Source organism: Leopardus geoffroyi, chromosome C1 (genome assembly GCF_018350155.1).
Source record: "Leopardus geoffroyi isolate Oge1 chromosome C1, O.geoffroyi_Oge1_pat1.0, whole genome shotgun sequence".
In the NCBI taxonomy this organism is placed as follows: Eukaryota; Metazoa; Chordata; class Mammalia; order Carnivora; family Felidae; genus Leopardus; species Leopardus geoffroyi.
The window spans coordinates 214139584-214165726 of NC_059328.1; the positions used below are offsets into that span (position 1 = coordinate 214139584).

At 46.4% G+C, this 26143-nt stretch overlaps 2 protein-coding genes across 4 annotated transcripts in view; one reads left to right on the forward strand and one right to left on the reverse strand.

Annotated features, from left to right (window-relative positions):
• PDE6D (phosphodiesterase 6D) overlaps positions 1-1355 on the reverse strand; it is a 57636-nt gene extending 56281 nt beyond the window's left edge. The window contains exons 1-2 of the mRNA XM_045475161.1: positions 1259-1355; positions 770-1061 (exon numbers count right to left, since the gene is read on the reverse strand). Coding sequence (XP_045331117.1) covers positions 770-1061; positions 1259-1355 — 389 coding nt within the window. The remainder of the gene's footprint in view (positions 1-769; positions 1062-1258) is intronic.
• A 28-nt stretch (positions 1356-1383) lies between these two features.
• On the forward strand, positions 1384-25912 carry COPS7B (COP9 signalosome subunit 7B). Of its 3 annotated transcripts, none has more exons than XM_045481709.1 (7): positions 1384-1605; positions 8565-8742; positions 12727-12802; positions 14134-14222; positions 15882-16084; positions 18401-18506; positions 24480-25912. In XM_045481709.1, the coding sequence occupies exons 2-7, from the start codon at positions 8581-8583 to the stop codon at positions 24636-24638; spliced, it is 795 nt and encodes a 264-aa protein (XP_045337665.1). In that variant the 5' UTR covers positions 1384-1605; positions 8565-8580; the 3' UTR covers positions 24639-25912. The 3 variants fall into 3 exon arrangements, with proteins under 3 accessions (XP_045337665.1, XP_045337667.1, XP_045337666.1); XM_045481710.1 differs by lacking the exon at positions 1384-1605 and adding an exon at positions 6570-6682; XM_045481711.1 differs by lacking the exon at positions 8565-8742.
• The last annotated feature ends 231 nt before the right edge of the window (positions 25913-26143 follow it).

Consider the following 26143-nt stretch of genomic DNA (forward strand, 5'->3'; position numbering starts at 1 on the left):
CTTTGCCAGGAGTCCCAGTGCAAAACCCAAACACCTGAAGGCATCTCACGCACAAGTTTAGGGTCCTCATTTCGCTGGACAGAAAAGTGAAAAGCTGAGAAAGCAGCAGCCACCATCCAATGCCTCAGAAGGCCAAGCCAGAATTAAGATAAGGTCGATCCCGGACTTCTCTTTCCCCACCTTCCTCGGCTCCAGTCCTGGAAGGAGCCACAAGTGAGGCAGAGAAGTTGTGGAAACAAGGCGGGGGTGGGGTGGGATGGGATGGGATGGGGGAACCCAAGAGAGTTTCACACAAGCATTTGCATTTGTCCCACACAAGGTCACTCGCTCCAAGTCACTTTTTCCTGCTCCCCCGGTGCTTCCCGCCAAATGGGCTGCTGGGCTCCGAGGCCAGCCCACCGCGCCCCCTCGGCCCTCCCCTGCGGGCCGCAACCCCTTCCCGGCCTCTGGGTGCGGGCCGAAGCTCGGAGCCAAGCTGGCCTCCCCGACACCCGTGTCCGACGCTCCGCGCTTCTCCCAGCCCAATTCCGGGTCTCCTCCGCCTCCAGCCCCCGGGGCTCGCGTCAACGTCCCCTTCCTCCCTCAGGACGCCCCTTGCCCCGCCTCCAGCGCCCGGTCCCGCCGGGAGCATGGACGCCGTTCTTTCCCTCGCCTCCCGCCGCACTCCCGTCCGGTGTCCACCTGGCGCGACCCTCGCCCCCCGCCAGTCTCCTCAGGGAGCGACCGCCTCCCAAATCCTCCCGGCCCCGCCCCGCTCCCGGGCGGATACAGTTTGAAGCCCCTCAGGATCTCCCTGGCCCGCTCGTCCTTGGCTGACATGATGCGGCGGCCGCCGCCCGCGGCTCTCCCACGCTGGCCCGGCGGAGCCTCGCAGACGGTGCCCAGGAGCCGAGGACGGAGCCGCAGCCCGGCCTGGAGACCTCGGGCGAGCAGCGGCAGCGGCCAGACCCGGACCGGCCTCTCCCTCCCCTCAGCTCCCGCTCCTGATCTCTTCTCCTTCCCCCTAGCCTCGGAGTGCCCGCCCCGAAGCCAATGGAAAGCCCGCCTCGCCGACTGGCAACCTGACCAGCCAATAGAAATACTCAGCGGCTTCGCGGAGGGGGGGGGGGGACGACGAGCGTCAGTGGGAAGGGCCCTCCCCGGGAAGTCCCGTAGGACAAATCGTTCCTTAGGTCTTGTTGCCTAGAGTTTGCCCCAGCGGAAGGTTGGCTTCAAATCTGCAGAGGCTCGAGGGGCCCGCTCCCGCCGCTGGGCACACTAAGGTTCTGGGATGACAGCAGGTTGCACTGGGCGATGCGAAAGAGACTACATTTCCCAGCATTCCAGGAGAGTGCTCGGGGGACCACAGATCCCATCACGCAACAAAGAGGCCCAGGGACTACAAATCCCAGCATTCCCTGCACCCCGTTCCTCTGTAACTTAGACTCCAGTGTGCCGCGCAGTGTGCGCAAATTCGTAAACCGTCCTCTGCCTTGGGGGTTTCTGAATTCGGAGACTTGAAACTAGGCGGGAAGACCCCACCCCGTTAACTCTCAGAAGAAGATGACAGCCCACAGAGAGGTAACATCTGTTTACATGGAACTCAGAAATCTCCTGCAAATCATGGTAAGACTGCAAACAACAAACAAAAACACTGATTAAACCATGGAAGATAATGTAACAAAATGACTCCTTCAAATTGTGCTTGTTTGCTGGTCTGGGGCGCTTTTTACTTGTTTTGCAGGGGTTTCTGGTGTGCTACTGCGTTGGACTGGGAGAGATATCGATTGTATACTCAGAGTATCCATACCGGAAGGGATATTAAGAAAATTTGCCAATCCAACCCGTGTCGTTTTACATGTGAGGAAACTGAGGCCCAGAGAGGCTCAGAGATTGTCCACCGGCTACAGCAAGTTGGGATAGAGTTAGAATTCGGCCCTAAGTCTCCTGATCCGCAGTCTGGGCTGTTTACACCACACTAAGGTGGCGGTATTTTTAGCAGCATGGCTATGTGATTATTCTGCTTGATGAAGTTTCCCCATCCAGGTTGAAATACCCAGAGGTTAAGTAAGCATTTATTTGGTGAATTTCCTGCAAGTGAAGGAGTGTGATGTTTATCTTCAGTCTAGGAAGGACTTGGTGTTTTGATTTGTTCTTTGTTGCTCAAGGTGACATTTAATGTGATTTCAGTTCAGGAACTAGGTAAAATTGTACTGTAAGCTAAGGTTTCCTTAGAGATCTCCTATCTCTTTTCCTAGGCCTTCCTTCCTCTTCCTGTCCCCTTTTCACCCACCCAATTTTTCCTTCCATGTAATTCAACAAAAAGCCTTTTCAGGTTTCCGGTAAAGAGTGAAAGGCATTGTCACTGCCACAAGGAAGATAACCATCTAGTTAGGAAAAAAAAGGAGACTCTGCTGAGATTTAAGATGGGCTTCAATAAATGTCATAAGGGAAAGGTCATCGGAATGCCACAGAGGTTCTGTGGAAAGATTAATTCTAGCTGGCAAGACTTGATGGAGGAGGTGGCATTTGAATTTGAAGGACGGGTGGATTTTTTTTCTGCTGAAAAACTTACTCTTAAATTTTTTTGTTGTTGTTAATGAGGTATGGCCTATGCAGGAAGGGCACAGGTTTTGCATATGTATACACCATCCCCCAAATCAAGATTTCTAACACCCTTGTGCCCCTCCGCAATCAGCACTGCATCCTCCCACCCCCAAAACCACTCTTCTGACTTCTATTACCACAAATTAGTTTTGTCTTGACTTTCATTTAAATGTAATCATTTAGTATGTAGAGTAAGTGGCATTTTTTGTTCAGCAGTTATTTTTGTGAGATTCATCCATGTTATATGTAACAGTAGCTTTTTTTTAAAAATTGCTTACTAGTATTCCATTGAATGTATGTAGCAATATTTATCTATTCTGTTGATGGGTATTTAGGTTGTCAGCTATCAGTTTTTGGCTTTTATTAACAAAGCTGCAATGCTCATTCTTATAGGTTTCCTTTTTGTAGACTGCACTCATTTCTAGGAGAGGAGTAGCTGGCTTGTACAATATGCATATGATCAGCAACATTAGATATTGCCAGTTTTCCTAAGGGTTTGTATCATTTTGCCTTCACCAGCAATGTAAAAAAATTCTAGTTGTCTTTCATCCTTGTCAAAACAGGGTCTTGTCAGTCTTTCTAATTTTAACTATTTTGGCTAAATGTGGTCTCTTATAGTTTTTTCTTACATGGTCTCTGGTGTTGAACACCTTTTAATTTGCTTTTTGACCATTTGAATGTCCTCTTTTGTGAAGTGCTTGTTCAAGTCTTTTGCCCACTCTTTAGTTTGGGCTTTTTGTCTTCTTATTTATTTGTAGTTCTTTATAAAGTTTGGGTATGGAGTTCTTGGTCTGATACAGGCTTTGCAAATATCTTTTCCAAGTCTGTGGCTTGCCTTTTCAGTTTCACACTGGTGTCTTTGGTAAACAGCAATTCTTTTTTTTTTTTTTTTTAATTTTTTTTTTTCAACGTTTATTTATTTTTGGGACAGAGAGAGACAGAGTATGAACGGGGGAGGGGCAGAGAGAGAGGGAGACACAGAATCGGAAACAGGCTCCAGGCTCTGAGCCATCAGCCCAGAGCCTGACGCGGGGCTCGAACTCACGGACCGCGAGATCGTGACCTGGCTGAAGTCGGACGCTTAACCGACTGCGCCACCCAGGCGCCCCAATAAACAGCAATTCTTAATGGAGTGCAATAGTTCAGTGTTTTCTTTTATGACTAGTGCCTTTTTGCATTGAGTTTAAGAAATCTTTGCCTACAGGGTTGGTAGGATTTTTTTTTAATGTTTATTTACTTATTTTGAGAGAGAACGCGAGCAAATGACAGAGCATGCGTGTGAGCTGGAGAGGGACAGAGAAAGAAGGAAAGAGAGAGAATCCCAGGCAGGCTCCACACTGTCAGCACAGAGCCCGATGCTGGGTTCGATCCCACAGTGGTAACATCATGACCTGAACTAAAATCAAGAGTCAGACGCCTAACTGATTGAGCCACCGAGGCACGCCAGGGTTGGTAGGATTTTAACAGGCAAATACGAAGGAAGAGCATTGCAAAAAAGAAGAGAGAGCTGGGGCATCTGGGCACGCTGGCAGGGCAGAGCCTGCTTGGGATTCTCTCCCTCCCTCTCTCTCTGCCCCTGCTCGCTCTCGCTCTCTCTCTCTCTTTCAAAATAAATAAATAAAACTTTTTTTTTTTTTTTTTTTTGAAATTTTTTTTTTTTTTAATTTTTTTTTAACGTTTATTTATTTTTGAGACAGAGAGAGACAGAGCATGAACGGGGGAGGGTCAGAGAGAGAGGGAGACACAGAATCGGAAACAGGCTCCAGGCTCTGAGCAGTCAGCACAGAGCCTGACGTGGGGCTCGAACTCACATACCGCGAGATCGTGACCTGAGCCGAAGTCGGACGCTCAACCGACTGAGCCACCCAGGTGCCCCAATAAAACTTTTTTTAAAAAAGAGAGAGAGCAAGTTTCAGCATAGACCCTGGTGTCAGAGGGAAGGTACACCTCTTGTGATGGGCATGGGAAGGCCTGGAGTTTGGGCTGTAGGAAGGTGGGGTGAGACAAAGCTGGAAATGTTGAGGGAAGCATACTGAGAAGGGCTTTCACTGCAGCCTTGGAGTCTGGACATTATTCTGGAGGAAGTGGAGGCACTGCCAGAATATTTATGAACTCAAACAGAACTTAGTTGTTTTCCTTCCACTGCCAAATTTGCCTCTTCTTTTCTGCAGCCCTATTCACTTAACACCACCTCCAAGACAGCTCTGTCTGGCCTACTCAGCCAGAATCCTGGGTAATATCCTCCTCCCCTATACCTGCATTCAGCTGGTCACGCAGTCCAATAGATTCTATGGTCTAAATGTCTCCAACAACATCCCTTCTTTTTCATGCCCAACTGCCACTGCCTTTGTTCAAGACCTCACAATCTTTTATCTAGACTGTATCCCCTCAAGAGTTTCCTGGCTTCCAGCTCTTTGCATAGCCAATCCATTCCTGTAGCAGCTAGTGTGATCATTCTAAAGTGGCAATCATTCACACTTCACAGGTTAAAACTCCTAAATAGTTCCCCAGTGCCCTTAAGATAAAATAAAAACTCCTTTCCATGGCTTACCCTTTTTGTGATTTTCTTGCTCATTTTTCCATGCTCAACTCAAGCCTCATCTCCTCTAGAACCCTGCCTCAAATCACCTCTTCCCAGAGCAGAGGCAGGAGAGCCTTATCTGTATCACTAGGGTGCCTATGGCAACTGTTTGTCATAGCCAGACAGGTCTGTCTGTCTCAGGGGCTGTGGGCTCCCCCAGGTAGGAACTTTGCTGTATTAAGGTTTTTGCTGGGTATAGTGCCTTGCATATGGTTTAGAAGACCCTTGATGACCTGACTCCGGGTCTGTAGCCCTCATTTCTCACCCCTGAACCTTGGGTTCCAGACACTCCGTGTTTCTTTTCTGCATTAGTGTATGCTACACAGAGCAAACCTCTGTGACTATGGTCTGCCAACTTTTTGCCTTAAAATAAATTTTTTTTTGCCTTTTTGCCTGGAAGATGCCTTTCTCTTCCCTAGCATACTCATAACACATTGAATTTTTTTTTTTTTTTTTATAAGTAGGCTTCATGCCCAACGTGGGACTTGAACTCACCACCAGACATTGAGTGTCACATGCTGTACCTACTGAGCCAGCCAGGCGCCCCCACATTGAAGCCGTTTGAGGGCAAGAACCTTGTCTTCTCTTTATATAAATCTTCCAGAACACAGAAATTAGAACAAGACATCTTTTGAATAGATCAGTGAGTTGGTGCTAGGTTCCTTTGCATCTGTCTGATTTCTGCACTCTATTTCACCAAAGGCAAACAGGGCTCTTCAAGTCTCGAAAGTCTGTGGTATACGCTTTAAAGGAACCAGCTTAAGTGTTCAGCTGCCTAGCATCCCTTAGCCATCTTCCGGGAGAGTTGCTGAGTACCAAATGCAACGCAACCTCTGTCATTTTGCTTACAGAACCATTGTTGGCACAACCCGTCTCTTGCTTATTTTAAAACGTATTCTGAAGAGGTCACGAATATGGTCATTGGCTTCCGAAGCCTGGGTCCCAAAGCAACCTTTGCTACTTACTGGCTTTTGGATTTTTAAGCTTTGTTAACTCATCTGAAAAATCGGATTACTGCTACAGGCCATAGAGTTTTGATAATTCAACAAGAAAATGTACGCGCCTGGCACAATAAGCGGTAGCTGTTGTTAGACTTAATAGGTCTTTGTACCCCTGGGTAGCCGCAGTCGCCATAAGGAGCTCCTGAGGGGTAGCCGGCCAAAGAGGTGAATTTCGGGCCCAGGATGGTGATGGCGACGGTTTGGGCCCCAGTACTGCCCTAGGCTGCGCTCCTCGGACTCCTCTCCACCCGGTTCCTGGGCTACAACCCGCCTCTGACGGTCTCGCCCAGACCCAGGCCGCACCGGAGAGCTGAGGCCGCCTACGCCGCGGGGGGAACCTAGTGTGGGCGGAACTCGAGTGCAGCGGCAGGAGGCTTCCGGGGGAGCCGCAAGGGCAACGGGTCGGCGGAGGCAGAAAAGCGTCGGACGCCGGGCCGATCATGGACGCTTGACAACCTGCGGACAGGCGCCGGGAGGCCGAGCCAGCGACCGAGAGGACGGAGAGGTGGCGAGGGTAGGTAGGGGCTGGCGAGAGGGCGGAGCCCGGCGCGCCAGCCTTGTCCCAGCCGTCTGGCTTAGCGCCAGCCCTCAGGAAAGCCCGCGGCCACACCGCTCCGGCCCCGCCCCGGGGAGCGCGCCCCGCGGCCCCTCACTCCGCACCCGCGGCCCTGCCTGGAGCACGCCGTCCGCCTTGAAGTCCACCCCAGCCTGCGACCCTCAGTTCCTAACCCGCGGCTGCTTTCGCTTCCCCACCCCCACAGGCTGCCTCTTTGCCCCTCTGCTGTCCATCAAAATAGCGCCCCCCCACGACGCGAATTCATCTCCCCTCCTCCTCCGCCCCTCCCACTTCACCAAAAAGCGACTCTGCGTCTTCTTACCTCTTTGCCCCTACGGGCTTTGCGCCTTAGGCCGGAATTTTTTTGAGGGACTGAAGTTTATGTCTTTTCTCCACTCCCTCTCCACCCCAGGCCTTTCCATTCAGCCTCCACACGTGTCCGCTTGGAGGGGAGGTTTTCTTTCTTTACTCTCCTAACCATCACCTCTCTCCCGCCTTCTCCCACCCTACCCCATCCCTCTCCTCTTTCCTCTTTTCTCCTCAGCAACTTTTATTCCCTTAGCACTTCACTTTTTCTGTTTCCGACGAGACGTTCTTACGTAACCCTAAGTGAGGCGACAGCATTGTTTCTGTCCTATTCTGAAAGGGTTGCTGCTCTCTATGCCTGCCTCCACAGGAAAACTTAGTTTCTCTTGCACCAAACAGTTCTTGGAATTGTTCTCTTCTTTTTGTCTTAGTACCCCCAAAATGTGTCATTCTTGGAGGGGTAGTCTTTTCTTATGCAGGACTCCTCCAGTGTAGGTATGCAGTGTGTGTTCACATACACCCAGCATGTAATTGGATTGTACAATTGAGGGGCCGTCCTCCCTGATATCTTCAGGATTGCAGTACAGTATCTTCATTGTTTTCTCAAACCTTTTTCTTGAGATTTTGTACAAATTCTGAAGTCATATTTGGTAAAATCATATGGCAGTGGGAAGTCAAATAGAGGGATTTTCCTTATGGACTTACACAGTATGTATTTTCTGAGTTTGAATACGTTGCTTATCTTTCAATATGATTTCCCCCCTTTTTCTATGCTTCAATGACTTCTTTGACTTAATGAGAGGTCTTGTCTGCTTTTTGTGGCTTTCCTCATTTGTATCTGGCTGTAGGTGGGATTCCATTGATACACTGAAAGCTGTAACTGATTGCTTTTGCTTACATCTGCTGCCTCTGTGTACGGGCCAGATTCTCTCTTAACTAGAGTCTGTAAGTGAGGTGGATAAAACAGCTCCTGAGAAACTCCTGTGTGTTTCTTTGGGTCTGGTCAGGTTTAAGGGCTTAGAAGGTGCTGCTTGCTGTTGGGAGAGGGCCAGATGGGGATGAAGTGGTTTTTCCTAAACGTGTTTCAAACCTTTGAGCAAGGACAAAATCCCATTAACTCTAGGTGGAACCCTGTCCATCTCACAAAGTGGCTGTAGCATATGGACTCAGGAGCTGTTTTTCTTTTTGAATTTTTAGTTATTTATTTTTGAGACACACACACACACACACACACACACACACACACACACAGAGTGCAAGTGGGGGAGGGGCAGAGAGAGAGGGAGACACAGAATCTGAAGCAGGCTCTAGGCTCCTAGCTGTCAGCACAGAGTCCAATGCGGGGCTTGAACCTACAAATCATGAGATCATGACCTGAGCCGCAGTTGGACACTCAACCGACTGAGCCACCCAGGCGCCCCTCTTTTTGAATACTATAAAATTAAAGTATTACTGATGTCTGATCTGGCATTAAATAAGCATAGACTTTGCAAAGGAGAAGGAAGAATGACTGAAACACTTTTCTTTTGGACAGATCTCAAGGCCAGAGAATGGCAGGTGAACAGAAACCATCAAGTAACCTCCTAGAACAGTTTATTTTACTAGCCAAAGGTACCAGTGGCTCAGCCCTCACTGCTCTCATAAGCCAAGTCTTGGAGGCTCCTGGAGTGTATGTCTTTGGAGAACTGCTGGAGCTGGCCAATGTGCAGGAGGTAAGAGCAGTTTCCAAACAATTTCTCTGTCTTCTTTGATCTAAACCTTCCTGTGATTCTCCAGGTTTCCAAGGAATTTCGGGGCTGAAGCTCTGTGGACCTGTGAGGTGCACTGTTGAGGGAGAGATGGGAATTTGGGGGACGGGGAGGAAAGGAGAGCAAGGATGATGTCTTGAGCTCTTTCTGGTCGATATTTTCATCTCAACTTGGGGTAAAATTAGATTGGGTTACTAATAATTTGAAAGGTAGGGGAAAATCCATTTGAACCTGATAAATAAGAAAAGTAGAGTATAAGCACCGGCTGATATTTAACAGAGGTTGTTTCAGGCATTTGCAGGGATCAAAAACCTCTAGGGCAAATATAGACAAAGATTGGTCAGGTACATACGTAGCAGAAGATGGTTGCTGTTGAATGAGCTGGGCATGAAGAAGGAATATATTGTAGAAGGAATATATTGTCCTGATGAAAAGGACAATGTTATGCTAAGTTGGTATGTAAAAAAAAATATGAAAAGTTGGGAAGTAGTCCTTTTTGCTTTGTTTACTTTTTTTTTTTTTTTTTTTTTGATTGTTGTCCTTAAAACTTTGGGTATCTAATTTTGGTTATTGTGCCTTAAAAATGAGAAGACTGGTGAAGAATGACCAGGTAGAACAAAGAGTTGTGAAGCAACCTATACTTTTCAATCTCTGCTTCTCACTTTGGATACTTTTACATTTATTGATTGATAATTTTGTGTTGACTAATTGATTGAAAAGTCTGGTGACATCTTTATTACTTTGGGGGTTGTGCTCAGAAGCTCTTGGAGGGCAGGTGAGCTTGCTCTTCACCATCACAACTTCCCTCTGGCTGCCTAGGATGGTGTTGGCGCTGCCAATGGCCACTGGCTCTGTGGACGGCCGCTGGCTCTGCGGGTGGCCGCCGTACACAGATGTGTGTGGTGCTCGTTCTTGTGGATTGCGTGCGCCTTGCTGTGTGCACCATGCTGCTGAGGGCGGCATTCTTGTCGATGGTGGTCCACATGTAGGAGGTAGCGGGTTCTTGCCGACTGGTTCTTCACTTCATGACCACTAGGACACCTTGGCTGGCAGTTGCTGGCTCCGTGTCCACAGCCTTGTGGTGAATCAGCCCCTCGTAGGAGAGGTGTGGGCCGTCAGGCTGTGGGACTCACTGCCGCACATCTGCTGTTCCTCTTGATTAGGAAACTGGAGCAGTTCCCCATGGCTGTCCATTGCTGATGTATGGACCTGCATCATCTTGTCTCCCTATGGCAGCCGGAGACCGAAAGAGCCGCTTTTATTTTTTAATTGTGAATTTTTATTTAATGTCAGCCTTGCTTGCTGGACTGTGAGCACAATAAGGGTAAGGTCTCTTGTGCTCCTCATTGTTTGCTTAGCACTTAATATATAGCTTGACACACAGTTGGCTTATAGTCAAATTTTAATTTACCAGTGATGTAAAAGGAATCCTGTGAAGAAAAATTTTTAAAGCTAGGTTGTTTTGTTTTGTTTTGTTTAATAGCTTTTATTTTTTAGAGCAGTTTTATTTATTTATTTATTTATTTATTTTTTCAACGTTTATTTATTTTTTTTGGGGGGGGACAGAGAGAGACAGAGCATGAACGGGGGAGGGGCAGAGAGAGAGGGAGACACAGAATCGGAAACAGGCTCCAGGCTCTGAGCCATCAGCCCAGAGCCTGACGCGGGGCTCGAACTCACGGACCGCGAGATCGTGACCCGAGCTGAAGTCGGACGCTTAACCGACTGCACCACCCAGGCGCCCCTTTAGAGCAGTTTTAGATGCACACCAAAATTGAGAGGAAAGTATAGAGATTTTCAATATATCCTTGCCCTCATACATGCATAGCCTCCTCCATTACCAATATCCCCAGCCAGTGTGGAATCTATAGTGACACATTATCACCCAAACACAGTAGTTTACATTAGGGTTCACTTTTGATGTTGTACATTCTGTGGATTTGGAGAAATGTGTAATGACATGTGTCCACCGTTACAGTGTCATGCAGCGTAATTTCTCTGCCCTAAAAATCCTCTTTTTCCGCCTCTTGATCCCTCCCTCCCCTCTTAATCCCTGGCAACCATTGATCTTTCTACTGTCTTCCTAGTTTTGACTTTTCCAGAATGTCGTAGAGTTGAAGTCATACAGTATGTAGCTGTTTCAGATTGGCTTCTTTTACTTAGTGATATGCACTTAAATTTCCGTGTCTTTTTATGGTTTGATAGTTCATCATTTTTTCAACAGAAGAGATGACAAAGGGGTAATATGTTCCTTCAGGTTCATGAAAAGCCTAAATGAATATGTCAAGTGGTGGTTTCGTAACTGAGGAAGATTGGCTAAGAGGAGATGGATGGAAATTAAAGTGAGAAAGACATTGATTTAGGCCAGTGGGAGCAGTTTTGGAGAATCTACTCTAGAGAAAATAGTCTTTTAGGGTTAGTTTTGTAATCATCTGTCTGAAAAGTAGGGGCTAGGTTTGATGATCTCTTCCTCCTCTGATTCAGGACCTCAACAGGTTCTTGATAACCCTGATAGGGTAGACTAGGTTAATAGGATGTGAGAGTTCTCATGCGGGTGCTGAGCAAATCACCTCTATCTCCCCATAGTTTGGTTTTTGTTTGTTTGTTTTTCTGTATGTGAGCTGGGAACACTAGTAGTTTTTCAGTGATCTGAAATTATGGATGTAGTTCTTGGAACCTTTTTTTTTTTTTTTTTTAAAGATGGTTAGGGGCGCCTTAGTGGCTCAGTTGGTTAGGCAACCGACTCTTGATTTCAGCTCAGGTCATGATCTCACGGTTTTGTGAGTTTGAGCCCCACATCAGGCTCTGTGCTGACCGTGTGGAGCCTGCTTGGGATTCTTTCTCTCCCTGTCTCTCTTCCTCCCCTGCTCGCACTTTCTTTCTCAAAATAAACTTATAAAATAAAATAAAATAAAAAGATAGTTTATTTTCTTTTTAATTTTTTTTAATGTTTATTTTTGAGAGAGAGAGCAAGTTGGGGAGGAACAGAGAGAATGGAGACACAGAATCTGAAGCAGGCTCCAGGTTCTGAGCTGTCATCAGTACAGAGCCTGACGCAGGGCTTGAACTCAAGAACTGAGAGATCACGACCTGAGCCAAAGTCGGACACTTAACTGACTGAGCCACCCAGGCGTCCCAATAAAAAGATAGGTCAAATTAAGTAGTATTACTGTCAGTGTCCACAGAATACTCCTTGGTACTACTTTATGGAGTTTGGTATATGGAGTTTATGGAGTAACAGGTACACATTTGTAAGTAAAAGAAACACCCAGTTAACCAACAACAGAGCAGAGCAGTTCCAGACAGATTAGTATCTCTGTTTTACTTCCACAGATGACTCTTTGCCATTTTAGTGAGGAATAAGTAATTTTAGTGAACGTTTTTATTTGAAGCTGCCTGATATTGTGGTTTCCTGTCCTGCCTGGGCTCTTGTGTTACATTTTATGCTGTGCTAATCTTTCCTAGCGCTCCTTCTACTTGCGTGGTCCCGAACCTCGGAACCTGCCCTACACCTTGTTCAGGTTGGACTGATAGTGGCTAGTGTTGTACCCGCCAACCTGGTATGCAGACAAGGCTGCTCCACTCTTTGTTTTAATGGCAAGGAAATCCTGAGAAAACCTGCACTGCTTCCAGCACTAACTACTGTGTGTGTGTGTGTGTGTGTGTGTGTGTCTGTGTGTGTATGTGAGAGAGAGAGAGAGAGAGAGAGAGAGATGGACAGACAGAAGTAGTTACTTGGGCATGCTGTGCAGTGCGTAAAACATGTATTGCTAAGAGAGAAGAATTAAATTTAAGATTAAATTTTATTTTTTTCCAAAGAATCAGAGTTGGAAGGAACCTCAGGGACCATCTAGTGAAACAGTCAACTGAGGCACACGATCATCACCCTTTGCTTGAACCCTGCAGTGACTGGTAGACGTCTGTGAACTCTTTTTTTTTCTTTCTCAGCTTGCAGAAGGAGCTAATGCTGCATATTTGCAGTTGCTGAACCTGTTTGCCTATGGAACATACCCAGATTACATAGGTGAGTTGGTTAAGATCTTCCAAAGACTTTTCTTACTTATGTCACTCTGTTTGGTTTCCAAGGAATTTCAGGGCTGAAGCTTTGTGGACTTGTGAGGTGCACTGGTGAGCAGGAATGGGATGTTGGGGGAGGGAGAGGGAAAGAGAGCAAGGATGACGTCTTGGGCGCCTTCTAGTCAATATTTTTATCTCAACTTGGGGTAAAATTAGATTGGGTTACTAATAATTTGAAAGATCGGGGAAAAAGCCAATTGAACATGCACTCCTTGGGCTAGATGTTTCAGAATTTAGAATTTGGGGGACTCTAAAGAGGTAATATGATATATATATACCTTTTTATGTAACACGCTTCAAGACGTGGACAGCACCTGTAGTCAAAACACATTCCGTTTTTCAGCTAAACGAATGGATACTTACAACAAATAGGATTAAAAGCCTGCATCAATTCAGGTCAGGAATTGCCACCAGATGAATTTCAGCACCATGCTCAGGAAAAAAAAATCAGTTTGGATTCACCTTTTTGGAATCCAGGATTACAGATAAGGAATTGAAGGCATTTGGGATCTATCCTGTGAGGTCGTTGTGAAGGATTAACTGCATGTGTGTGTGTACACATGGTCTTTGCTGCTGTTATTATTATTATTGTTATTACCAAAATTTTGCCCAGTCTTCAAAGCTCATCTCAAACTCCATCTTTGTTTTCCTTTCCTGTACCTCCTCAATGTGATTGCACTCACTTGCTCTCTCCCTTTCTGTTTCTTTCCTTTTCTCCCCTGCCTCCCTCTCTCTCCCTTTCTGCCTCTCCTCCTCTTCCTCACTCTCTGGCTCTCTTCTGGTGGTTTGTACCTTTCTTCTAGTATTTCTGTCTTGGACTTGTAGCTGTTGAAATACCTGATTGTAAGACCGAGGACAAGTCCAAGGCCATTGAGTTGCACGAGTCTGGTGGTTATTATCCCTGGGGTTGTATAGTGCAGCATCCCTGACAAAGCCCATCTAATTTATCCTTGACGTCTCTGAATCACTTAGGACAGTGCATTGCACGTAACAGATTCCCAGTGAAGACATGTTGAGCTTGGTTGAATGTCACAAAGGACACAGATAGATTAAGATGATTGTCCTGTCATTTTGTGCATTCATGCCTGGCTTTTCAGGAGCACATGGTCTTTCAAAGAAGACAGGAGGTGCTCGTGGAACATTTGTCTCATGAATAAGTGCAGAGTCATGACAGTGAATCAATAGTAGATTTCATGTGGGGAGTTGGTAAGCTTGTTCGGTAAAGAAATTCTAATTTTATTTTGTGTCTTGATTTTTGTGGTGGGTGGGACTGAGCAGCCAACAAGGAGAGCCTGCCAGAATTGAGCACAGCTCAGCAGAACAAGCTGAAGCACCTAACCATCGTGAGCTTGGCGTCGAGAATGAAGGTACAGTCCTGAACTCCTTCCTGTCTTGCTCCTCACCCTCAGGCGGGTGTTGCACTGGCATCAGTGTGCGAGCGGCTAGCTGTGCACAGTAGTCATGTCATAAATGCATAAAATTTGCTTGGCAAAGGACAAAAGAAGAAAAGATAACCATTAGACAACTACTCACCGTTTCATTCAGGAAAAGTATGCCCAGGAGACATTGTGAATCAGCAGGTCTCAGTTCTGGCATGCTGTGGTGACTCACTCCGTGTGAGCATTTTGCTGTACTAAAGGGAGACGTAGTTTTTCAAACAGCAGGACATCTCAAGGCAGGTTAACCACTTCCATCTGTTGCTCAGTGCGCAGTGGATTGTGCCAGTGCTGGAGGAAAAACTGGCTTTGTTGGACTTACTGAGACTAGGTTTTTAATATGTGGCCTTCTTCTGGGGATTGTCAAGGTTAATTATACTAAGCTGGATTTTTGCGTTATATGCTATCTTTAGACCCTAACTTTCTGTAAGGAAACTACTTCATCATCTCTCTGAGGTCTCTGCCCCACTCAATTTAGAAAAGGCCTTGCAGCCAGCTTCTCATAGCCGTTAACAAAGAAGATCCAGATTCCATTAATTTATAGTTGATTTTGGCTCTCTGCCCAACCTTGGCATAACTGTCAAAGTTTTTGTAGTGCTTTGCCATCGGAAGAGGTTTGCCCTTTACATTTCCCCTTTGTGATTGAGCTTGAGAGATGTAGATTTGTTCTTGCATTGCCATTTCAGTTGCTGAGATCATTTTCCCTGGTCTAGTCACAAATTTCTGATTCTCAGCCTGGCATTTCAGGTGGGATGGCTGTTTTGTTAGGAAATGAAGACCTGATCTTTCTTTTTGTCCTGATCATGGACTTCCCAAGTGTAGCAAATTTTAGGAGTAACTTTTTTTTCCTATTTCTGCAACCTGTCATTATAAACCCATCTATACCTTTGGTTATTAAAAATCTCCCTAGCAGCATTTGCTGTTACTCTCTTTTTTATATACCTCTTCCTCCTGATTTTGCAGATTTGATTGCTGTGTTAATTTCCATACTAGTAGTGATGTGTCCACAAAAGTGGCTATTTAGATATATAGTTGTCTTGGAGAAATGCAAAATGTTGGTGTACCCCAGTAAGGGACTGTTGTTGGGGCACTGACATTGATTGCAAGTCTGAGAAAACAGATGCAGTACCCACCGGTTACCTGTAGGTGGATATGTTAACTTGCAAATGTTTTTTGCTTGTGCTTTCCTGGGCAGGCAGCCAGTTCTCTCCAGTGTCTGAAATTGTTTGGAGTTTTTTGATGATCTGGCATTTTATGTCAAGTCTGCAAGCTTCCAGAAGGTGGCAGAGTGGCACCCACCGAGTATTTCCCTTTCTTGTCTCGGACACTTTCTAAGAGTGCTTCACAACATGAGAGCTAAAGTCTGGGTGAAGTCCAGGGGTAGAGAATCTAGGAGAATGCATTCCTAGAGGCTCTGGGTCTTGTTTGGATCCTATAGGTCTCACAGCTCATTTATCCATGTCTTATTGCCATAGATGTTAATAATTACAACCAGACTGCATTTCGCAAAGCCCCGAGGCAGGTGTACACCTGCATTTTCTTTAGTGCTTGTCAGCAGTTTTTGTAAATATCACATGGCTTTATCTACAGTGTATCCCCTACTCCGTGCTGCTGAAGGACCTGGAGATGCGGAATCTCCGGGAACTGGAAGACCTCATCATTGAGGCTGTCTATACTGACATCATCCAGGGCAAGCTGGACCAGAGAAACCAGCTGCTGGAAGTGGATTTTTGCATTGGCCGTGACATCCGAAAGAAGGATATCAATAATATTGTCAAGACCTTGCATGAATGGTGAGGCTGCAAGAAGGAGGGGTGTGCCATTCGTGCCTCTGCTTGGGGAAATGTCTTCCAGTGTCAGCTGGGGCTGCCTGGGAGCTGGAGCCTTGGGACAGTAAGCCAGGGGGTTGGGCTGCATTTGTGACTAAAGCTGTGTGGCAGCAGGAGTCACTGCAGGCCTCCCAGGGCCTTGGTTGTCCTGTTGCAGTGGGGGGACTATTGAATGGTAGTCTTGGCAGCTGGAGCCTCTGAGACCTGGCTTCTGACGTGGATCCAGTGCTTTGCAAACTCAGCCTCTGAGCTTGATGAAGCTCAGGAAGTTAGTGTTGATCAGATTCCTTGGATAAGAGAACCCATGTTCAGCATCAGTAACCTTGGGCTAGTGTTGGCAAAACATTGTGAGGGATCATGAAGACAAGGAATGGGTTATTCTAAGTTGGAACACAAGATGTACACATAGACTGTTTGATAACTTCTGGTATGTAAAAAGAAGGGGGGCATTTGCATGTTCTGTATTTTATTTTGTTTTTGCATGTTCTCTATGTTAATAGGATTTGATGTTTGCAATAGCTTTGCATGTTCTAGAAGGATTTGTTAATGGAGTTATTGAAATGATTTGGAGCTTACAAAGCTACATGGGACTAGTTGGAGAAGAGGTTCTAGCTGAGTTTTGAAGGAAGGCAGGATTAGGGCGTAGTTGGAGGTCAGGAGAGCATGTCCCCAAGCAGGCACGTGGTGGTGTTGGAGATCATGAAGCAGAGCACTCAAGCTTTGTGCAAGGGGTAGGGAAATTGTCCTCTTTATTTTTTATTTTTTTGTTCATTAAAAAAAAATTTTTTTTTTAATGTTTATTTATTTATGAGAGAGAGAGAGACAGAGACAGAGCACGAGCCAGAGAGGGTCAGAGAGAGAGGAAGACACAGAATCCGAAGCAGGCTCCAGGCTCCACACTGTCAGCACAGAGCCTAACATGGGGCTCGAACTCATGAACTGTGAGATCGTGACCTGAGCTGAAGTTGGATGCTTAACCGACTGAGCCACCCAGGCACCCCTGAAATTATCTTCTTTAAAACAGACTGAAACTTTCCAGGCATGAATGGCTCAGCTTTGACTTCCCACCCCCACCCCACATTCAGAGCCCCCCAAGTTTCCCTCCTTCAGCTACTATTGGACCCCATGGTATGTGTTGTCCACCCTTTACCCCAGGTTCTGTCCCAGGTGTGACCCTAAACACCTTCCTGACACAGGCAGGAACTTTCAAAATACTGTAAAAGTCTTCAATCAGAGTAAATGGGGAAAAAAACTTAGAAAATGCCCCTTGTGTGGAAGTGCTCTAGCTGGAGTACAATCCAGGCCTCTAGCCCTACCGGTGTTGGCTCTTACTCCATCTTTGAGATGGCTGACACCGTTCTCACATCCATAGTCTGGCTTCACTGTGTTTCCACCTAGAGGTGCCATCCTAACCCCATCCCAAGATGTTTGCCAGTCCAGGTTCTTTTTTTTTTTTTTTTTTTTTAACATTTATTTATTTTTGAGACAGAGAGAGAGCATGAACAGGGGAGAGTCAGAGGAAGAGGGAGACACAGAATCTGAAACAGGCTCCAGGCTGTGAGCTGTCAGCACAGAGCCCGACGTGGGGCTCGAACCCATAGACCGCGAGATCATGACCTGGGCCGAAGTCGGACGCTTAACCGACTGAGCCACCCAGGCGCCCCTGCCAGTCCAGGTTCTTAAAGCTTATGTTAAAGCACTGAGTTAGATTTAAAACAAAATTGTTAGGTAGAACAGTACCCCAAATATGGCGGAATGTTTGCACCTGTTGACTTTTAGGTAGAGGGTAAATGGGTATTGTACTGTTCTTTCAACTTTTTTTTTTAGGTTTTAACATTTTTAAAATAAACAGTTGGGAAATGAAATAAGGGGGATGGCAATTAGGAAGTAACAAACTTCTGAGGAAAGGGGCAATCTTTAAAATGGGAGGCTTTTAGAAAATCATTATTTCCTTTGAGAAAAGCGGTGAATCTGTTCTACCTGTAAGGGCTGTCCTAATCTCTTTAAGGGCACATTCTGTAAACCTTTCCTGTTGGAGACAAAGGTTGAAATTCAAGCTGTGTTCTAGGAAACCATCCCACATCCTCCGTGTTTGTCTCCAGGTGCCCTGTGTTTTGTATTCAGAAACACTGGTCTTGGAAGGAGTGAAGCACAAGAGCCCTCCTTGGCAGACAGGGTGTTAAAGGAAGTCCCCATAAGGGGTTAGGGAGGGAGATTTTGGAGGCTGGTGGAGAGCTCCCAGACCTTTCTGTGGCTCAGAGCCCATTATCTCCTTTGTAGGTGTGATGGCTGCGAAGCAGTTCTGCTGGGCATCGAGCAGCAAGTTCTGAGAGCCAATCAGTACAAGGAGAACCACAGCCGAACTCAGCAGCAGGTAGAGGCCGAGGTAAGGAAGAGAACATTTGTTGCTTGCTCCAGGGTATCCTTGTTTGCTCCTTCATCTTGCGATTCTTGGCGTAGGTGGAACAGTCACCAACAGATAGGCACTGGGCTAGTGGGGTAGAGATGAGTATGACATGGTCCCTGCTTTTGATGCTCTCTGTCTCCTTTCTGATTCCTGGTTACCAGAGGGTGAGCAGGCTTGGAGAGTGGAGAATGCTGTCCTTCCACAGTACACATGCATTCTGCAGCTGTGGAGTAAAAGAAACGAGTTTGGGGATAGGTCTTCGAGATGGGTGAGAGGATGGTGGTTAGCTGGCGGGATGGAGGAGGGGGCAGGGGGCAGGGGCGCATGGAGCTTCAAGGCCCTGGTTCTGTTCTGCTTCTTAAAGCCGTGTGATAGGCTCACAGTGTCCACTTTATTCTTTAAACTATACATGTGATAACCTTTTGACATGCATGATAGATTTCGTATTGAAAAAGGAAGAAAGGGAAAACATTTGGCAGATGAGAAGCAAGTGAAAAGTGTGTGATTGTGGTTTTAGTGACACCTGGTTGTTCCAGACACTTTTAACCTGTCCGAAAGACATAGGCTCTAGCCTTTGGATTAATGGGAGTTTGTGTGCCTGTGGCCAGGACACCTGTAGGGAGACCTCAGAATTTGGAGCCCATAAGATAAACATTTTAGCACTGAAAGTCCTTTTCTAGTGTGATGGAGCTTGAAGTGTTAATGTTATTTAATGGGTTTTATAAATCAGGTGGCCAAGAGTATGGCAGAATGGGACCCAGAGTTATACTTAAGAAACATAAGAAATATGTAGGTGTGCTTTTCTTTCTTTCTTTCTTTCTTTCTTTCTTTCTTTCTTTCTTTCTTTCTTTCTTTCTTTCTTTTTTATTATTTTTGAGAGAGAGAGAGACAGCACAGACGGAGGAGGGGCAGAGAGAGAGGGAGACACAGATCCGAAGTAGGATCCAGGCTCTGAGCTGTTAGCACATAGCATGATGTGGGTCTCGAACTCATAGACTGTGAGATCATGACCCGAGCAGAAGTCGGACCCTTAACTGACTGAGCCCAGCCCCCGCAGGCGCTCCTTTTTTTTTTTTTTTTATTTAAGTTTATTTATTTATTTTGAGAGAGAGAAAGTGTGAGTGGGTGAGGGGCAGAGAGAGAAGGAGAGAGAGAGAATCCCAAGCAAGCTGTGTACTGTCAGTGCAGAGCCTGACATGTGGCTTGAACCCACAAAGTGTGAGATCATGAACCTGAGCCGAAGTCGAATGCTTAACCAACTGAGCCACCCAGTCTCAGTCAGGTTTCAAAGGGGGACTCGTGGAATTTGAAGCTTTCCCTTACTCTGTTATATGTATTCCTTGAAAATAAAACCTCTCTTGTCTATGTAAGACCATCTGTTTGTCACATGCCTGACCCGTAGTAGGTGCTGAAATGTTTGTTGTACTGAATATTTCTGGTACCTTTTCATGAACTAGAACAAATTTATTTTGGATACACACAGCCCGCTACATGCTTGTAGGTACATACCTACCAAGTCTGTGAATTGGTTCAGTGCATTAATTTTTACCCCTACTTCTAGCCATAGAAGTATGAACTACATTTAATTTAGCACTAGCCAACAACATATACAATTAGGATAGAAAGCTTGCTGTTTCTCTAATCTGTATAATTCCCCTCTTAAATATGGTGACCTCTTCTCTGAGCTGAGATTGATGTCTCAGCAAAGTAGGAAGGGCTGAGCACTCTCTCCTATCCTTGATACTTCTCTGTAAATCAAACCGTGGAAACATGAGGTTTGGAGGTGAACCGTGCCCACCTGACTTGGGGTGGCCTGTGTGAAGCAAACCATATTGTAACCTGGTTAGTAGCTGGCTGCCCCATTGTGCCCAGACTGTTGCTCATAGTGTGGTAGGTGGTGGGCTTGGAGTGTGGTCACTAGCGAAAATGAATGATATTAATTTTAGAATTTTGAGTGGTTCAAGTTTATTTCTGTGACAAATGGCATCTGATGAAAGAAGGCACTAATGTTGGGCCATGACCAATACTTGAGAACAGTGTGGGTTCCTTAAATTACAGATATTAAAACAAAAAAGAGAGGGGCGCCTGGGTGGCTAGGTAGGTGAATCGTCTGGCTCTTGATTCCGGCTCAGGTTACGATCTCACGGTTTGCAAAGATGTAGCCCGCGTCGGATGTGCACTGGCAGCATGGAGCCTGCTTGGGATTCTCCCCCCTCTCCCCCCTGCTCTCTCCCACTCATGTTCTCTGTTTTTGTCTCAAAATAAATAAACATTAAAAAAAAAGAAAGGACCTGTGCACATGGATTTGTTGGAAAACCACAGCTGAGGTTACTCCTGCTGGCAGAGCCTGATGCTGCCACCAGGTGGCGGTGATAATTTAATTAAATTTTGAGAGAAAGAAATTTGAGAAAAATACCAAGGCCACTTCCACCACCAATTAAAACAGTCTACTGACTTAACAGTCTTTTAGAAAACCTGGAACAGACCAGTATGAGGAGAGAAGGAACATGGTCAAAACCCAGAGCCTTGTCAGTTTTCCATTCAGTAAATGCATAATCTGTGTAGGATACTTACTGATCATTCCCCAGCTTAAGGCACATGGAAGGCTAGCTGTTTTTTGTTTGTTTGTTTGTTTTTATTTTGAGAGAGAGAGAGAGCGAGCGTGCACATCCAAGAATGGGCAGAAGAGGGACAGAAAGAGGGAGAGAGAGAATCCCAAGCAGGCTCCATGCTGTCAGTGCAGAGCCCGATAGGGCTCAATCCCAGGAGCCATGAGGTCATGACCTGAGCCGAAATCAAAAGTCGGACGCTGAGCCACCCAGGCATCCCAGTTTGTTGACTTGAAAACAAATCTATTAAGAATGAATGTGTAATTCTGTCATATTCTGCTTGTACTTATGCTTCTGTTACCCTTAACCCAACTTTTTTTTTGGCATTTTTTCCAACTAAGTTGATCTTTTATTTGTCCTTAAATTAGATTGCTTGTTCTCAGAGGGAAAAACTTGATGTTTTTTTCCCCCCAAATCTTATAACAGCAGCTTTTTTCTGGTGAATATTAGTTTTGAGAGCCTTCCCTATTAATGAAGTCAGTCCCATCATAAACTGCTTAGGAAAGATTCTTCTCTCCCTTCTGCCTTTCACAGAAGTGATACATATTAGTTACAATTCCAGCATACCTGGGGGAGATAGAACATTAACATTGTGAGCTATTTCCTTATCTCACAGCCAACAATCTGGAGGGGAGGTAATGATTAGTTGAAACAACACGAAACACCTTTTCATTTATATTTGATTTTGGAATGTATCTTTCTTTACATTTGAATGTGCTTATGTCTGATGTTCTATGGAATGTCAGCGTATAGCTCTTGCTACATTCACAAAATAGGCTGTGTTCTAGGCATGTAGGTGATAAACCGTAACTGGGCAAAATAAGCTGCTTTCCATTCTGTAGAGAATCCCAGGGGGTTAAGTTAGTGATGGATCTTGAGTCTGGCGGCTGCCAGAGTACAGGGTGCCCCTGCTTCCTCCTGGAGGCTCATTCTCACCACTCCCCACTCTCCTCATCTTTGACCTTCCCAGCTGTGACTCTGCTTCCTCTCGTCCACCTTTGTCCCACAGCCAAAAGTTTTCCTCCCCCAGGAGGCTCTTCTCCCTCCTTTGGCTTGAATATTTAAGGTCTCTGATGGAGTTAGGCTGTAGTCTTGTTAGCGGGTACAGTCCCATTTGAAAGTTTCTGAGGCCCATGGTTTGTAGGGCTTGACAAACTCTAGGTCATCTGGTAAATGAGATGTGATGTCCTGCCAACTAGCTACTCAAAGAAAATTGGAAGGGGCCAGGGACATTTAGGCCAAAAAAGACAAGTCATTGGGATGTTTGCCATCATTTGAAGGGTGGCTCTGTGAAAGAGGAAGTGGACGTGTCCTGATTGTTCCACACGGCCACAACAGGTTTAATTGGTGGACCTACCTTGGCAGCCAAAATACGCCTTGAAATAAAACAAACAAAACCTAAATATCTCTTTTACAAGATAAAAGTGGCAGGCCATCCATTTGCTTCAGATTCTTCTCTACTCTATCCCCAAGTAACTCTCCTGAACAAGAGATCCCAAAGCAGGCAGTGACGCCCTGGGAGGTGTGCCGCCTGGGGTTCGAGATGGCATGTCTTGGACTGACTGGACACAGGACGAAGCCACACTTGACTTAGGCTGCCCTGTGTCTTCAGTGTCCCAGCCCACAGCCCTCTGTTAACCCTCCTTTCAGAAAGGTTATAATGTTGATCAAGGTGACATCAGTTTAGGGCGTGGCTGTTCCTTCATCACAGAACAACAAAAACCAAAATAAATGATGAGCTTTAATCTAGTCAAGGCTCATTCTGCAGATGATAGATCTGCAAGAGCCTGGTGTTGGCCTCAGTCACAGCGTTGTTTCGTCTCTGGGTTGAACTGCCTCTTATTCCAGCTCCTGGTAGTCTAACTGCTGAGAACTTTTGACCCCGACAATTCCCTTCTTTATAGCAAGCCAGGCCTGCTTCCCAGAAAACATGGGGGCCGTCAAACTGGGGAAACATCTTTACTTTCTCTTCTTCCTTCCAATGCTTTTCCTCTCGTTTTTCTTCCTCTCATCTGGCTGAAGGGCAAAAGCATAAAAGATCTTTTTTTTTTAATTTTTTTTTTAACGTTTATTTATTTTTGAGACAGAGACAGAGCACGAACAGGGGAGGGGCAGAGAGAGAGGGAGACACAGAATCTGAAACAGGCTCCAGGCTCTGAGCTGTCAGCACAGAGCCCGACGCAGGGCTCGAACTCACAGACCATGAGATCATGACCTGAGCCGAAGTCGGACGCTTAACCGACCAAGCCACCCAGGCGCCCCATAAAAGATCTTTCAGAACAGCTGTTGGGGAATGTGTATATAAACAGACACAGGAGGACACAGTTGGTAGAAGTACAGGGTGGTGCAATCAGTTTCCACAAGATAACGATAGTTGTTAAAATGTAAAATGTGCCAACCCTTTGATCTGGAAAGCTCACTTCTAGGAATATGCCCTCCAGAGCTGGTCACACAAGTACGAACAAGTAAACATAGGAGACTGTTCATAGCAGCGCTATACCTAAGTGCAAAGCAAACTGGCAACTAATTTAAAAATTGTAGCACGTTCGTAATAACAATACGCAGATGTTACCAAGGACATGTATTCCGATGTAGAAAATGTTCAGAAGTTGCTTAAATATTTTTGAGCTCTCCTTTGTTAAGTGAAGAAAGGTATGCTGAAACCTAGCGTAATCTTGTCTGTCAGTCCTTTTGCTGTGTTTTCGTCATTTGTCACTTGGTTGGCTAAATTTCATCCACTAGTTGTTTATTCCAGAAGGCTCATGGAGCTGTTTTCCCAAAGTTCCTATGAAAGTATTTTTAGTTTCATACATGAGCCAGTGGTGAGCTGACTATTGCATTCTTGGGACCTCCTTTTTGTTTCTAAGGCCGTTTTAACCTGGTGTGTTGTACCTCTTTGTCAGATGGTCCACCTCCACTGGCTTATCCTCTCTCATTCTCTCTTTTTTAAGTTTGTTTATTTGGAGAGAGCGAGCGAGCAGGGGGAGGGGCAGAAAGACAGGAGAGAGAGAATCCCAAGCAGGCTCCATGCTGTCCGCATGATCATGACCTGAGCCAAAATCAAGAGTCGGATGCTTAACTGACTGAGCTGCCCAGGCGCCCCGTATTCCCTCTTTTCAACCAAGAAAGTGTTAGTTCCTTTTTTTGTGTGATTCATTTCCACGTATCTTCTATGAGTGGCCCCTGCTTGTTTCTCCTCATCTGGGTTTCTGAAGATAATCTCAGATTTTCTTGCAGAGGATTCTGGTTTCTTCCCTGGGTGGCCCCCAGTACAATGAGAACAGGTTTCAGTGAGTTTCTGGCACTTAGAGGCTGAGCACCTTAATCCTGTGTCTCCCTCCAGGTTACCAACATTAAGAAGACACTCAAAGCCACCGCCTCCTCCTCGGCTCAGGAGATGGAGCAGCAGTTGGCTGAACGGGAGTGTCCCCCTCACGCTGAGCAGAGGCAGCCCACCAAGAAGATGTCCAAAGTGAAAGGTCTGGTCTCCAGCCGCCACTAGGGCCGGCTGGGGCAGCTGGCACTCACCAGGCCTGGGTCAGGTGGGGAGGGGACACCAAGGGCCTATTTCCTCCCCTCTCTACCTTCAGTGAGTTCCAGACCTGCCCGTCCCCTCACCAGCGCCTCCCACCCTGTTGGTACTGTTCCAGAAGAACCGTTAATCCTTCCCTCACCCACTCCCTCCTCCCCCAGTTCCTTCAGACTCAGGGGCTCCACTGATGCCATCCCAACAGGGTCAGACACTGCCCAGCTTTCCTCCAGGAGGTTCTCGTCTCTGTGTAAGGGCTTGTCTCCCTCCCAGTTTTTCTTTTGCTCCATGTCATTTTGTCAGGCTGGTCATAAGCCGGAAGCAGCTTTAGCCGGCCCACAGGGATGACTGCGGAGGAGGCCCCTCTCTGCGTGAGGAGGGGGGTGTGCCTTCTCCAGCCCATGTACCACAGTTCCCACACTGGTGCAGGTGATCTCTAGCCAGGTATCAAATGCTTTGTTTCCCCTCTCCTGCCTTATCCCTTGTTGGCAGCTCCGATCAGGCCACGGAGGGATGTGATGCTGGGCTATGTTTACTAAACCTGCGGGTTTTCAGCCTCTTAAGCCCAGCTCCAATCTCTCATCCATTGGGAGCACTAACCTCTGGAATCTGAGCACCAGTGGAGGGCGCTGTGGGTCTGCTGGGTGGCAGAAGTTTCTTCCGGGTTGGTGTTCTCTGCTGGCCGCGCTTCCTGCTGCCCCTGACCACTCAGACTGGTTTTCGGTGCGAAGGCCCCAGCTGCCACCCGGGACTGTCTGCTGACACTTGCCCTCCCGAGATCTTTAATCCCTCCCGGCTGTGTCCGTGCTGGGGATGGCAGTGCCCAGGCCCCTCTGTCTGGTGAAGGACCTGTTGCTGCTTCTGTTTCTCTCTTTCTGCCCCTCCTTGGCTGATGACCCAGGGCCCTCTGATGACGGCATTCTCCTGGCAAGAGAAAAGGACTTGACTGGCCTTTCTGAACTTGACTGTTTCAGGTTATATTTTAATTTTTTTTTTTTTTTTGTACAGGTTCTGATTCTAATACATTTCAACATGCTTTTTTTTCCCCTTCGTGTCAATATTTGTTACAGACTAATCGCCGGGGATTTTTCACCGGGTTGGAGGGTGGCATGTGTGTATGTGTGCGTGTGTTGTAGTTGTTGTTGTTGTTTTTAAAGGGGAGGTGGTGGTCCTGGACTGACTTACTCAAGTTCATTGAGAGTAAAAGCACATTTTAGAACAAAAAATAAAAGTGTAGATTTAACGTATGTGACTGTGGAGTGCGGGGTTGCATGGCTGGTGGATCTTGAGGGTCTGGAATTAGGGTGGTTCAGGGAAAATGTGACACTGTTTCAGTACCATGGTGAAAAAATGGGTTTCTCCTTTTTCCAAACTGTTCAGCAGGTGTTGACTGTTGGATTGAATGTCAGCGAAGTATTCTCGTTTCCCTTTTCAGCTGGTCTGTGTGCCCATCTAACCTTGTGCCCGACTGGAGAGTT